An 11389-nucleotide genomic window follows, 5' to 3' on the forward strand; every position below is an offset into this window, starting at 1 on the left:
GAACTTCTCAGCTGCACTTGTAAATAGCCAAGTCAGTGAGATTCTTAACATCTGTTGTTGAATGTTTTGTTCTGTCGTGATTGTGTTCATTGGCCTTGAAAATCCCCACCCCTCCCCCCATGTGTGTGTATGCGGGTGTGTAAGTCAATGTCCAGACTGACTGTGTTACCAAAATAACAAAGCAAAAAGTTGCCCAAGATTTCTGGTGATAGATAGATAGCTTCGAACCTAGCCTGCGAACGCAGACGTATTTTCGGCCGAGAGAAACGACCGCCGGAAATACGTCTGCGTTCGCAGGCTACTTCCAACCTAGCTGAAAGTCGAAAGTCACTTCGTAGAGTATCGATTTACCACTTCCCAGTATGAATTCATGATTGTTTTGCATCAAAATAAATTTGGTACGGAGAAAGGTAAAGAAATGTGAACCTTGTTTATTTATTTCCATGTTTAAGCCTTTTCACTGGTTATAACAAAAATTTCTATACCATACTTGTGACCGATAAAAACATGTATTGGCACCGACTGCAGTAAACACCCGCATATAATAACCTAGATTTTTCCAAGTTAGCCAAAATAGGTTCTAATAAAAATGGTATTTACAGTAGTCTTGGGCTATCTAGGTTCTTAAATTGATTATTATTTCCACAAAAGATACATAGTCTATCATATGGTAAGACTGATTTCCTCTGACGAAGACGCTGATACCTTTATATTTCATAACCTTAAAAAATAAGTTTTGAACAAGATCTGTGTAGCTTAAATTTGAACAGACTTAACTGATTAGAGTGTAAAGTGAAGTGCTACTTTTCTACCCCATATGAACCATGTGAGCGTTACCCTTCTAATGGAAATGGCGCCACACAAGGACAGAGAAAAGTAAAAAAAAAGTAAAGTGGTGCATTTGTATAGCGCCCTTATCATAACGTCTCAAAGGCGCTTTACAATGAACAATTTACCCCCAGCGGACTGGAAGCATATACAGGCGCAAATTGCAGCCGCTTCTAAGCAGTCCATACATGCTGGTACTCAATTTACCGACCTCGGAAGGATGGAAAGCTGAGTGAACTTTAGCGGGAATGAAGGTCGCCAAATATTCCAGTCTCGGCAGAACCGGGAATGGAACCCGGGACCTTAGGGTTGGAAGGCAGAGATCTTACCACTGCGTCAACCCCTCAGAGAAAAACTCTGACCAGGGTGGGAAATGAACCCACGACCTTCGGGTTAGATCACCGCTGCTCTACCGACCCTGCTCTACCGACCTCTTCCCACCCTGGTCAGAGTTCTTCTCTGACCGTGTGTGGGCCCATTTCCATTAGCAGGGCTAACGCTCACATGGTTTATATATGGGATACAAAACTAGCACTTCACATTACACTCTAATCAGTTAAGTCTGTTGAAATATAAGTGCTACACGGCCAACGTTTGCAAAAAAACGTAACCCTTCCTTGTAGTTTAAATTTGGTCCAGTCGTCTTATCGCCTTAGCCTGTTCCAGGTTCCCAGATGGTAGGGAAAGAGAAAAAAATGCGTGCGAAAAATTATTGGCTATCTGGGAGCCTGGAACGGGCTACAGTCCCCTGAGATTTCAAGGCCATTTTCTAAAATAAGAACCTGTTTAATTCTGTAGGCTAAGCTGGTTCTTATGTAAGGGGGGTCTAACTTGAAAATGAAATATTTAGCCTAACAGGTTCTTAAATTATAGGTTCATATATGTGGGTGTTTACTATATGAAATCGCATGGGACCGAGGGCGATAAAGGATTAATTTCTCTTGTATTTTCAAAGTTTTCACAAAATTGCCCGAGTTGCGAGGCAACAAGGACAATTTGGAAAACTTTGAAAATAAAGGTAAAATTAATCCTTAAGTGCCCTCGTGATTAAAGAAAAATGCCCTCCGTCTCTGAGGCAATCAGCATAATATTTTGCCCCGTGTGTGATAAATGTATTCATACATGGTCTGGCAGATTTACATGACTGTTGTTACTTTAATAAGCACCCAGTCACCGTAATGTGTATACTTAATAAAAAAAAAATATTTACACTTCAACTCACCATGCATGCATATATTAAAGCTAGCGCGCGCCCCGGCACTGAAAGTCTTAGAAAGGAAGAATATTTCATTTCAAGTTCGATTGTTTTGTGTGACAATCGTTGTACAACATCAAATGTAAACTATATATTTAACGGAATTTAATTATTGTAGGATCAAGTTCTTCAAGGGTAATATCAATCAAAATAGTTAATAATCAATAAATTATCAATAATACCATATACTGTTTTTTTTTTCAAAGCGGAAGTTGGTGGAGGATAATCACTGGATGTTTAATCTCTTTGAAATTTATTCATTATCTTCATTGATATTGTCTAATTCAGTGGGAGATTCAGGCGGTGGCATGCCATCTGGATCCACAAGCATCGCGAATTCTGCAAATACGACAACATCGATTGTCAGACAAATTCCTATTGTACTCTACATACAAGTGCATAAGATTACATGTACACTGACATGCATCTTCTAGAAAATAGTTAGATAAATGGGAACTGGCTCCCTGAAATAATTGGGAAGCCAAACGGGAACGAATATGGCGGCAGCTTGGCCGACTGGTTTGGAAGCTTGACTAGCGTGCGCATGCCAAATCTGAGTACCGCGCTGGACATGTTGTTGGAGGACTACAATGGTCTTAATTACAGGGTGGCCATGTTGAGTATCGAGGGATTGAAAACTTTTGTTTTTGCGCATCGAAACTCGTTCCCAAACATTTCAACTCGAGGCTCGGGGTACGAAATTTATTTTCTATGGCCGCCACGCGAATAAGGCCCATTCAACGCCACCGCGTATCTTTTTGTCCTGTGTTTTTGGACATATGTACGTCCTTTCAAAAACAACTCAGAGTATAAAAATCATTATAGATTTCTCGTTTACTGACCCTTCAAGTCAATTCGTCGATCCTGGTTCAGGTTGGTGAAGTTTATCAACTCTTTTACTTCGTCAGCAGAAACTTTCCAATCCATATTCTCAAATAAATCCCTCAGGTCTGCTGATTCGATGTACCCTTTGTTATCGGAATCAAAAACACGAAAAGCTTGTATAATACTGTCCTCTTTCTCCTCAGGGGTTTTCTGTTCCTCCATTAACTGAATGTACTCTTCAAGATTGAGCATCCCGTCCCCTGTAACAAATTGTCGAAACATATACGATCTCCTATTGTAGATTACTAGACTCATTGCGTGACTAAGTCATCTGGTTAAGAGAGATGAAACAGTCCTCCAGCAATAATCGATTTCGAGCTTTTAAAATAAACCGTGTTCGGAAACTGTGCATTTTGTGAATCAATTCCATGATGAGTGATAAGATTAGAATTAGTAGAACCCAATCTTTTTTAGGAGTAATATCTAACTTGACGGCGCTCTCCTTTTATCAGAACTGGCCGGCCATACCCGTCAGTTTAAAAAGAAAATGCAAACATTTGAAGAAACACTTTCATCATAATCCCCCGCATTCTTCTAGAGGAGTATATATCATCCTTGAAGTGTGTTACTTTTAAGGACGGTGCCTACTAATTAAAGATATTTCAGTTTTCCCCGATGTGTGATTATGCAGGAAATGGAGATCTTAACAAGTGTTATTGAAATCCAAAAAGAAAATTGGGGGTAACCACGCATTTTTCAAAGATAATTGATGAATAATATTTGTAAAAAGCTTTAAAATACAAAGCAATGGTTGACGTTCTTTCTCAAATTGAAGCTTAATTATCTCTCAAAAATGCATGGTTACCCCCAATTTTCTTTTTGGATACCAAGAGCACTTACTAAGATGTACTTTCTCCGGATAGTTGTAAACCGCGCAAAAATATCCCTGTATTAGTAAGCATCACCGATAGGAAATCCGAGTATCTCGAGATGCGCAGCACGTATGCACAGTAACAATAGTAGGCACCGTCCTTAAGGCGTTGTAGAGATAGACCTTCCAAAGCCCGGTTTTGCCGGTCAGTTCAGTCAAATGGAAAGCGTTTTAAGTCTCTCTCAAGCTAATTTGTCTGAGCAAAAGAGTTATGTTAATAGGTAAGACTATAAAAAAATTACATGAAATTAAGACAGATCGCGTTGGGTCCGAGAATCAAACTGGGACCAGAGTGGAAGACGCTGAGCGCTCTTATTATTGCGCAGACCAATATCGCGCAAATAAATCATTTGAAAGATTTTGACAACTTAAAAAATTCACTTGGACCTAGTGGAAGACTGCAAGGTAAGGAGTGGAGTTTGAGTGCGGCAGCGGTCGATTTAGAAAAGTGAAGACGTTCCACTCAATGCCATAACGCCTTAGACGATGAGAGAGGCTCCCGGAATACACGTGGAGACGCATCCGACCACTGTAGCAAGGGGGAGGAAAACCATGGGAGGAGCTTATTCGCCGCGTAACTTTCCAAAGCAAAAACAAAATTAAGCCACAACACATGCTCTTAATGAAATTTCAAAACGTTACCACTAACAGCCTTACCATCATAATCGACGGTGAATATCATCTGTTGTAAGTCCTCTTCGTTTGGATTGAATCCTAGCGTCCGCATGATAGAACCAAGTTCTTTGGTTGTAATGTATCCATTGTTATCTCGGTCGAACAAATAGAAGGCGTCTTGGTACTCTAAACAAAAAAGGGGCTGTGTATTTTTGTTGTCATTGATCTCGAAATTCAGTCCACTAAACACATAACGAGGCACTTAGATAACCAACTAGAGTGCTTTGAAGGCCAATTGGAAGCTCAGGTGAGGTTTCGAATTACTATTTTTACGTCGTGCCGAAAGCCAAAACAAAACTCATCATAATTTAGCCCACCATCGTCATCATCGTCGGTTGGTTGCAACACCCTTGCAATCTTAAACATTTCTTGCAAGGCAAACAGTTTCTCTCTGCTGTAGTTCTACAACACCCCTGGCTAAAGATGGGCAATCTTGTTGGAAATCACGACTTAATTATAACTACACTGTAATTTACTGTACTGTGCTGTACTGTTCTATATTGTGCTGTACTGTATCACTACCTTATTAACGCCAAGGAGGTGCTGACATGCATGCCTTACGTGGAAAGAGGAATGCCGGTTTCACGTGATCGAACGCGTGAATGTACGACACATACAACTCTTAAAACACATGAGTCGGAAAATTGTGTGTGCTCAAACTGAAAGAAATGAGGAACGAAGAGTCTTCTTACAACTTTCAAACAAGTTAAACCAACCTTGGATTTGCTCCTTGGACAATCGTTCCTGTGACATAAAGTGAAAGGTGTGTCCAGTTAGATAATTTGAGGGAATTTATATCATTCTTCAGCGAGGATGGAAATTGAATGTTTAAACTTTTCAATCTATGCCTTTTAATTTTGTTTGAAAGATGACACTTTAGAAAATAAAACTCGGACGATTGTTTTTCCCGTATTTCCTTTAAAACGACGCACGCATAATTCTAAATTGTGCAAATCAGGGCTCATAAATTACATAGATAATGATGATGAGCAGTCTGACTATTATCGCTTAATGAGGAAGCAATGATAGAGCGGTTTTCAATTGAGTGTCGAAAGTAATTAGATAATTACTTTGGTTTATAATTACTTCACTCAGTGATTGGTTCAAAGTTCTCGCGCCATTTTTTCAACCAATCAGAAGTGAAACCAAAACCAATCGTGGCTCACGCGTGCACATTTTCCAGCGCTTTGTGTCGGCTACGTGTAATTACTTCGAGTTTTGATTGGTTTGCTGGATTGTCTCCGTCCTTTTTGATTGGCCAAAGTAATTACTCTGGTTTTGGTTTTACGACACTCAATTGAAAATCGCTCTAAGTGTCTAATAACGGTGCATGCGCATGACTGACTTCGGGTCATGCGGAGCTGCAAGAAATGAAAATATACCAGCCAATCTCGACCCCAGAGCTATTCTCCTGACTGAGGGAGAGAAGAACTCTGGGAAACCTTGAAACAAAGTGTCTTCTCATTGGTTTTCGTGAAGAACAATCAAAAGCGTATCTAATCGGTGCTTTCATGTTGTTGAGCAAGAGCAGTGAGCAGGCGCCGTAAGGTTCAAATAGCCAATTTTTGGCTATAAGAACCCAACGGCGCATGTTTATCTACATAGAGTTTCCAGAGCTTTGGGTAGATCCGAGGCTCTGGTGACGAGAATGTGTGCCTGCGTAAAACCATCTCACTGAGGTTCTTTTGCGTCGGCCACACCCTCCGCTTTTGGTTTTTGTTAATGGAATATTTATTTGAGCGAATCAGTTTCTACGCTAAATATTCAAGCGAGCTATCATGTACGAGTTGGAAATTGAAGTGATTTTATTAATCCCTTCATTTCTGTTGCATTTTCAGACATTAATTCTCTTACGAAGCAAACGCACTGTTAATTTAAGGACCTGTTAACGCAATTAATTATTAATACTCACACAGAGATAATGAGAATGTAAAATGTCAAGTAACTGCGTGCTGATGCTTAATTGTTATGAAAAATAATTCGTTGGGAAGAAACGACGTAATTGAAAACTGAAACGATAACTAAATATTTTTGTGAACTTAAATAAACCCGATGGATTTGAAAATAAGCGGAACAAAAGCAGATTCAATCGATCCAATTCGTTTTGCACCATGACTCACTATGCACACATTCTACATCTCTCTAGCTGTAAGCCGTATTGTTTACGAAAATCAAGGTAATTTTAAAATGGAATATAACGACTTATCATGTGAATGTTAAAACGTCAGACTATCGACTACTAAACTCGAGGTCTCCGACAAAACCAGTAGCTCTGGGTCAAAGGCAATGCATGGTGTTTCAAAACAAAATTCTCCTCAAAGGGTACATTTCATTCTGAGCGGGCATAAGAGCATAAAATTATAAAGTGAACGACATTCTATTAAATTAATAACAAAACATTGTGAAGTACGTGGATTCCCTTAATCTTCTATGCCATTCAAGAAGACCAAAAATCTTTTCGAGTACAAATGACAAACACCAATGAGATCTGTATTTTTAGCTTAACCCATTTCATTGGCGATCATTTCAACTCTTTTGACAGCAAGGAAATCCACTTTAATTGTTTCTGCTTAGCCAGGTCTATGGTTTGAGACTGCAGCGTTGTACCAGTAAGATACGAGACTGATATATGTTGCAAACGTAAGTGCTAAATTAAAACCTACCATAACGAGTTAATTGCAACAGCCAGATGTTTCGTCGGTCTGTCTTAAGGCCGAAAAAGCTTTGCAAATAGGCAATGAATATTAAATATGTAAAATGCTGGTGTTCTTACTTAGGAAGGTTTCTAATAACAGCTCGTAGGGCCGGTTTTAATGGAAAAACACATTGGCGCATGCGCGCTGTTGATATAAGCCTTGATGCCCAGCTTCTCATTTTTGGTATCCTTTTTCCTAGAGACCCGTCAACCTAAGGCCTTCGCCACCAAACACCGGAAAAACTTCGAGTTTTGGGGACCACTTTTTAATCCTTTCATTCTCAAGATCGAAACGTTCATTCTGCTAACTGGTACCTTATATTTCTTCTCTGATAATTATCTTGATTCTCAATACGTGTCTGACTTACATTTTCATTGAAATTGTGAAGACAATTTACACATTGATCATGATTGGGAGTCAAAGTGTTAAGTTTAAGTTTCTATCTCGTTCACCATTCTAGTCAGCTTCCAGTGGCCTTTAATTTTCTTAATCAACAGAATATTGGAGAGTTTCCTTAAAAATTTACAAATATAATCAAATCCTAAGTGAGGCCTTCCTTAATATGTCTTATTTCGTTTCTCAGTAATGCTGTTGGCTGGCTGTAAATCAAACAGCCCATCGTTTTTAAGGAGGAAAAGAAAACAAGTTCCGGAATGTATCAGCTACATAGTTCCTCTCTCCGATTTTGTGTGTCTTGCCCCAGAAAATTAAGACCTTTACCAAGCAATTTAACGACATCATTTAACTTACATGTAAAGCATTTGAAAAAAGGATCCATCGTAATTTATGCTTGAAATTCCAAGCTTATTGGACCAGAAAAAGTTCCCTTTCATAAAAACCTTTTATGAGGATCTCTTCCGAATGGCATATAGCTTAAAGCACATGATTTACGTCAGAAACTTATGAGCCACCCTTAATCACGATAACATTTCAAGAAGTGATTTGTCTCAATACCCTGGTACTGCATAGCTCTTGACTTTCAATAGTGCACTTTCCTAACGAAACAATATGGTGAGTTTATTCTGATATCAAGACAATGATATCAAGTGTTTTTAATGGCAAGAGTTTTGTTTCGAATTACTGAGAATCGCGCAAAATCGATGTATAAAATGTAAGCACAATTTCAGTGAAGAGTCGAGCGTTAACTCTACAAACAAAACGCTGGGAGGCATCAACTGTCAATAGGTATGACAAAATATCATTTCCTTTCAATCGGAAAAAAAATATCTTCAGTTAGGCGAAGAAGTGAGTTGTCTTTAGCGAACTTAAACAAGCACAAGGTTGATTTTCTTTAGTATTTTTTATGTGCACGCTTGTTTTTCCATATAAACGTTCAGGCGCGCAACTGAAAAAAGATCGTTTCCTATCGCTAGCAGAATTTTCTTTAGAGTCCGTTTGTACCATTTCAGTCACCCCTAAAGCATATGAATTCTTATTTTTCTGGATGAAAGTTTTTCTCGCTGTGCAAAGAGTTTTCCATATTAAAAAATCATTCCTTTCCTTTCCCTTAACTCACGGATAAAAACAATGACAACCGATCGGAAGTTTTTGGCTACGAGAACATTACATGAGCAAATTATTCAAGTAATATTGTCCATTAAAAATTGATCGAGTTATTACTTTAAGAGTCGACTCTGTGTCCTCTATCTCTCAAAATGAAAACCGAGTCTAATTTTGTTTTCTTTCATCTCCTTTAGATGAAACTTTAATGTCGGCGTAATAATTTATTGTTTAATCGATTTATATACAGGAGAAACTTACAAGTGACGAAATAAAAGGTAAATGATTTAGCTAGTAGGGCCCTTTTTCCTTTCATTTTTGTCGAGAAGGTAAAGCCTGATGATCATGAGACAAAGTATTTCGTACAAAGCTCCTTTAGTTGATAAATCTAAAAAAATTCAGATAAACTGAATAAATATAAAACAGGTAAAGATTCCTCTATTTAGCAGTGATGAAGAAAAAGTCGCAGTGGGAAAGAAGTAAGATCTCATCGACTTCAAGCGTTTTTTTCTTTTTAATCTTACATCATCAAGGCGTACGCAGAAATTCTTCAATGTAATAGAAAGATTAAGCATTATGTTTACCGCAAACGGCTAACGTCAGACTAATATTTGCGTTTTGCCAAAAATGGAAGAAACTCGTTTGATATGAGCTCATTTCTTGCGTGTTAGCAGCAGGTATCAAGCAACTTTTCAAAGGAGAGAGACGAGTTAGAAAAACATAATTTTTATGCTGTTATGACAGGCAGCAGCCTACTTTTTCGCGTTTGCCGTTTCATGTAAACGTCATGCTTAATAGAGACCTTTAGATGCACGTTTACGGCTAACCGCAAACTGAGGTTTGAGATTTGCGGTTTTGCGTTAGAAGTTGTGATAGTTCGTGCATTTAGATTTAAGTAAACAAGTGCAAAGCTGCAGAGGCCGCCATATTGAATTTCCTCGATTCTCAGCGTTGATGTTTCAGTCAACGAAATAAATAAAACCACGGCTCTTTTGATTGTTTAATTCACATGAAATTAAAGATAAAAAGTTGCTTTTTATATCTGCCCCGTTCATACGTGGGATAATGTAACTTCCACGCCATAAAGAGCTGAGGTAAATTACTTACGTGAAAACCTACCTTCCGCCGTTGAAAACGTCAAAACTTACCCTCGAACGTGACGGCAAGCGCTAGTCATGTGACTTCCAGCAGTTTGAGGTTAGCCGCAAACGTGGATCTAAAAGTCTCTAATTCTCTCGATTAACCGCTTACTAACCGAGCGCTAGGGCCAATATTCCCCAATACGGCTCGAGCAAGTGAGGTTAGTAAGTTATTTATTATATGGCATTATTTGTTTGACAAAAGATGGTCAAGCTCGGACGCAGGGGAACTTTCAATTTTCTCATTTTTCATACTACTAGCTTCAATATAGCGGAGAAGAGTGTTCAAATAAGTAGCTATCTTCTTGTTTGTGTTTGCACTTTTCTGTTGGTTGATAAATTCGTCTCTGGCCTCCAGGCTTTCGATGATGCCTGTTTCAGTTTCTCCATCAAAAGTTCCCAGATCTTCAGGACAATAAAATGTTCGTCTGAAGTCTTTATCCATCTTTGAAACCAGCCGTGAAAATTTTCAATATTTTTAGCTTTTTCTGGTAGTTTCGCTGCGAAGAATGACAATATTCACATTTTTTTCGCAGTCTTGCTTTCAAATAAAGTTGTTTCAAATTATGAATTTGCCGACTTTGCTCCAAAACAAAAATACACGGCTTGGAGCGTTTTAACGGTCCGTACTGAAAAATCCCGACCAAGAAAGAACCAATCAGAGCGTCCGGGTTTGCCAAAGATATAATAAAGGTATTTATTATATCTCTCAGATCGTACGCGCGCTGTAATTTGCTAAATTAGCGGGCCATATTCTACAGTACAGCCCGCTGTACAGCCCGCTAAATTTAAAATTTCGACAAAACATCATCTAGCGAGTTTTTCATGTCATTTCTGTTGCATAAACTTGTACTGAAAACTGTTTGAATCTTGCAAGCAACTATTTCAAACTTAACAGCCAAGAAGATTTAGTTTTTGGGATTTTGGCACGGCATTCTTTGTGGCAGTTGAACCTTACGCTTCACTTTGACTAGTTTCCTTGCCCGCGCGCCGGTTAACCTCAGAGATATAATTAATATCTTACTAACCTCGTTTTCTCGGTCCGTACTGTAAGTTACGGATCCTCGTTTTTTCCCGTAACTTACAGTACGGACCTCGAACTCGGTTGGTAAGAGGTATGTATGACGTGCTGAGATAAATTTGCGTAAGAAATACCACCTACTTCTTGTACCGAACTCCATTTAGACTTCATAGTTTTTCCTTGATTTGCTTCTTTTATTTCACAGATCCACTATCATCGAATTTCTGTGGACAGGACGTAATCTACTCAACAAGCCATATTTTGAGGGAACTCAGTGAAACTATTACTTACAAAAAAAAAGTTATTTGGGGCCCAAAAAACAACATATCATATTTCTTGATTCTCTTACTCTTCAGTTTTTAATCAAAATCTAGCTTGTTAGAACAAAACTGAACTCAACCGCATTTTGCGCAAGCTGTACAAGCATTAGCCCCTTACCCCTCCCCTCCGCCCCTCAGGGCATTAGCTAATCTGATATCTAAATCAAATGCACCGAAAAACGTGCCGTCGTGTCAACTG

The 11389-nt window shown here is 38.8% G+C and overlaps 2 protein-coding genes across 4 annotated transcripts in view; one reads left to right on the forward strand and one right to left on the reverse strand.

Moving 5' to 3' along the window:
- Positions 1 to 410: 410 nt before the first annotated feature.
- Positions 411 to 7309, reverse strand: LOC137973264 (calmodulin, striated muscle-like). Its single transcript, XM_068820038.1, has 5 exons — positions 7178 to 7309; positions 5231 to 5258; positions 4497 to 4640; positions 2926 to 3168; positions 411 to 2422 (listed from the first exon to the last, which is right to left on the reverse strand). The coding sequence occupies exons 1-5, from the start codon at positions 7178 to 7180 to the stop codon at positions 2337 to 2339; spliced, it is 504 nt and encodes a 167-aa protein (XP_068676139.1). The 5' UTR covers positions 7181 to 7309; the 3' UTR covers positions 411 to 2336.
- Positions 7310 to 7436: 127 nt separating this feature from the next.
- The window catches only part of LOC137973928 (calmodulin-like), a 6098-nt gene continuing 2145 nt past the window's right edge, over positions 7437 to 11389 (forward strand). The window contains exons 1-2 of one of the 3 annotated variants that reach the window (XM_068820824.1): positions 8127 to 8221; positions 8961 to 8988. In XM_068820824.1, coding sequence (XP_068676925.1) covers positions 8219 to 8221; positions 8961 to 8988 — 31 coding nt within the window. In that variant the 5' untranslated portion in view covers positions 8127 to 8218. Of the gene's footprint in view, positions 7521 to 8126; positions 8222 to 8960; positions 8989 to 9062; positions 9190 to 11389 lie in introns of those variants that run through there. The other 2 variants (XM_068820827.1, XM_068820826.1) reach the window with 2 other exon arrangements.

Source organism: Montipora foliosa, chromosome 10 (assembly GCF_036669935.1).
Source record: "Montipora foliosa isolate CH-2021 chromosome 10, ASM3666993v2, whole genome shotgun sequence".
Classification (NCBI taxonomy): Eukaryota; Metazoa; Cnidaria; class Anthozoa; order Scleractinia; family Acroporidae; genus Montipora; species Montipora foliosa.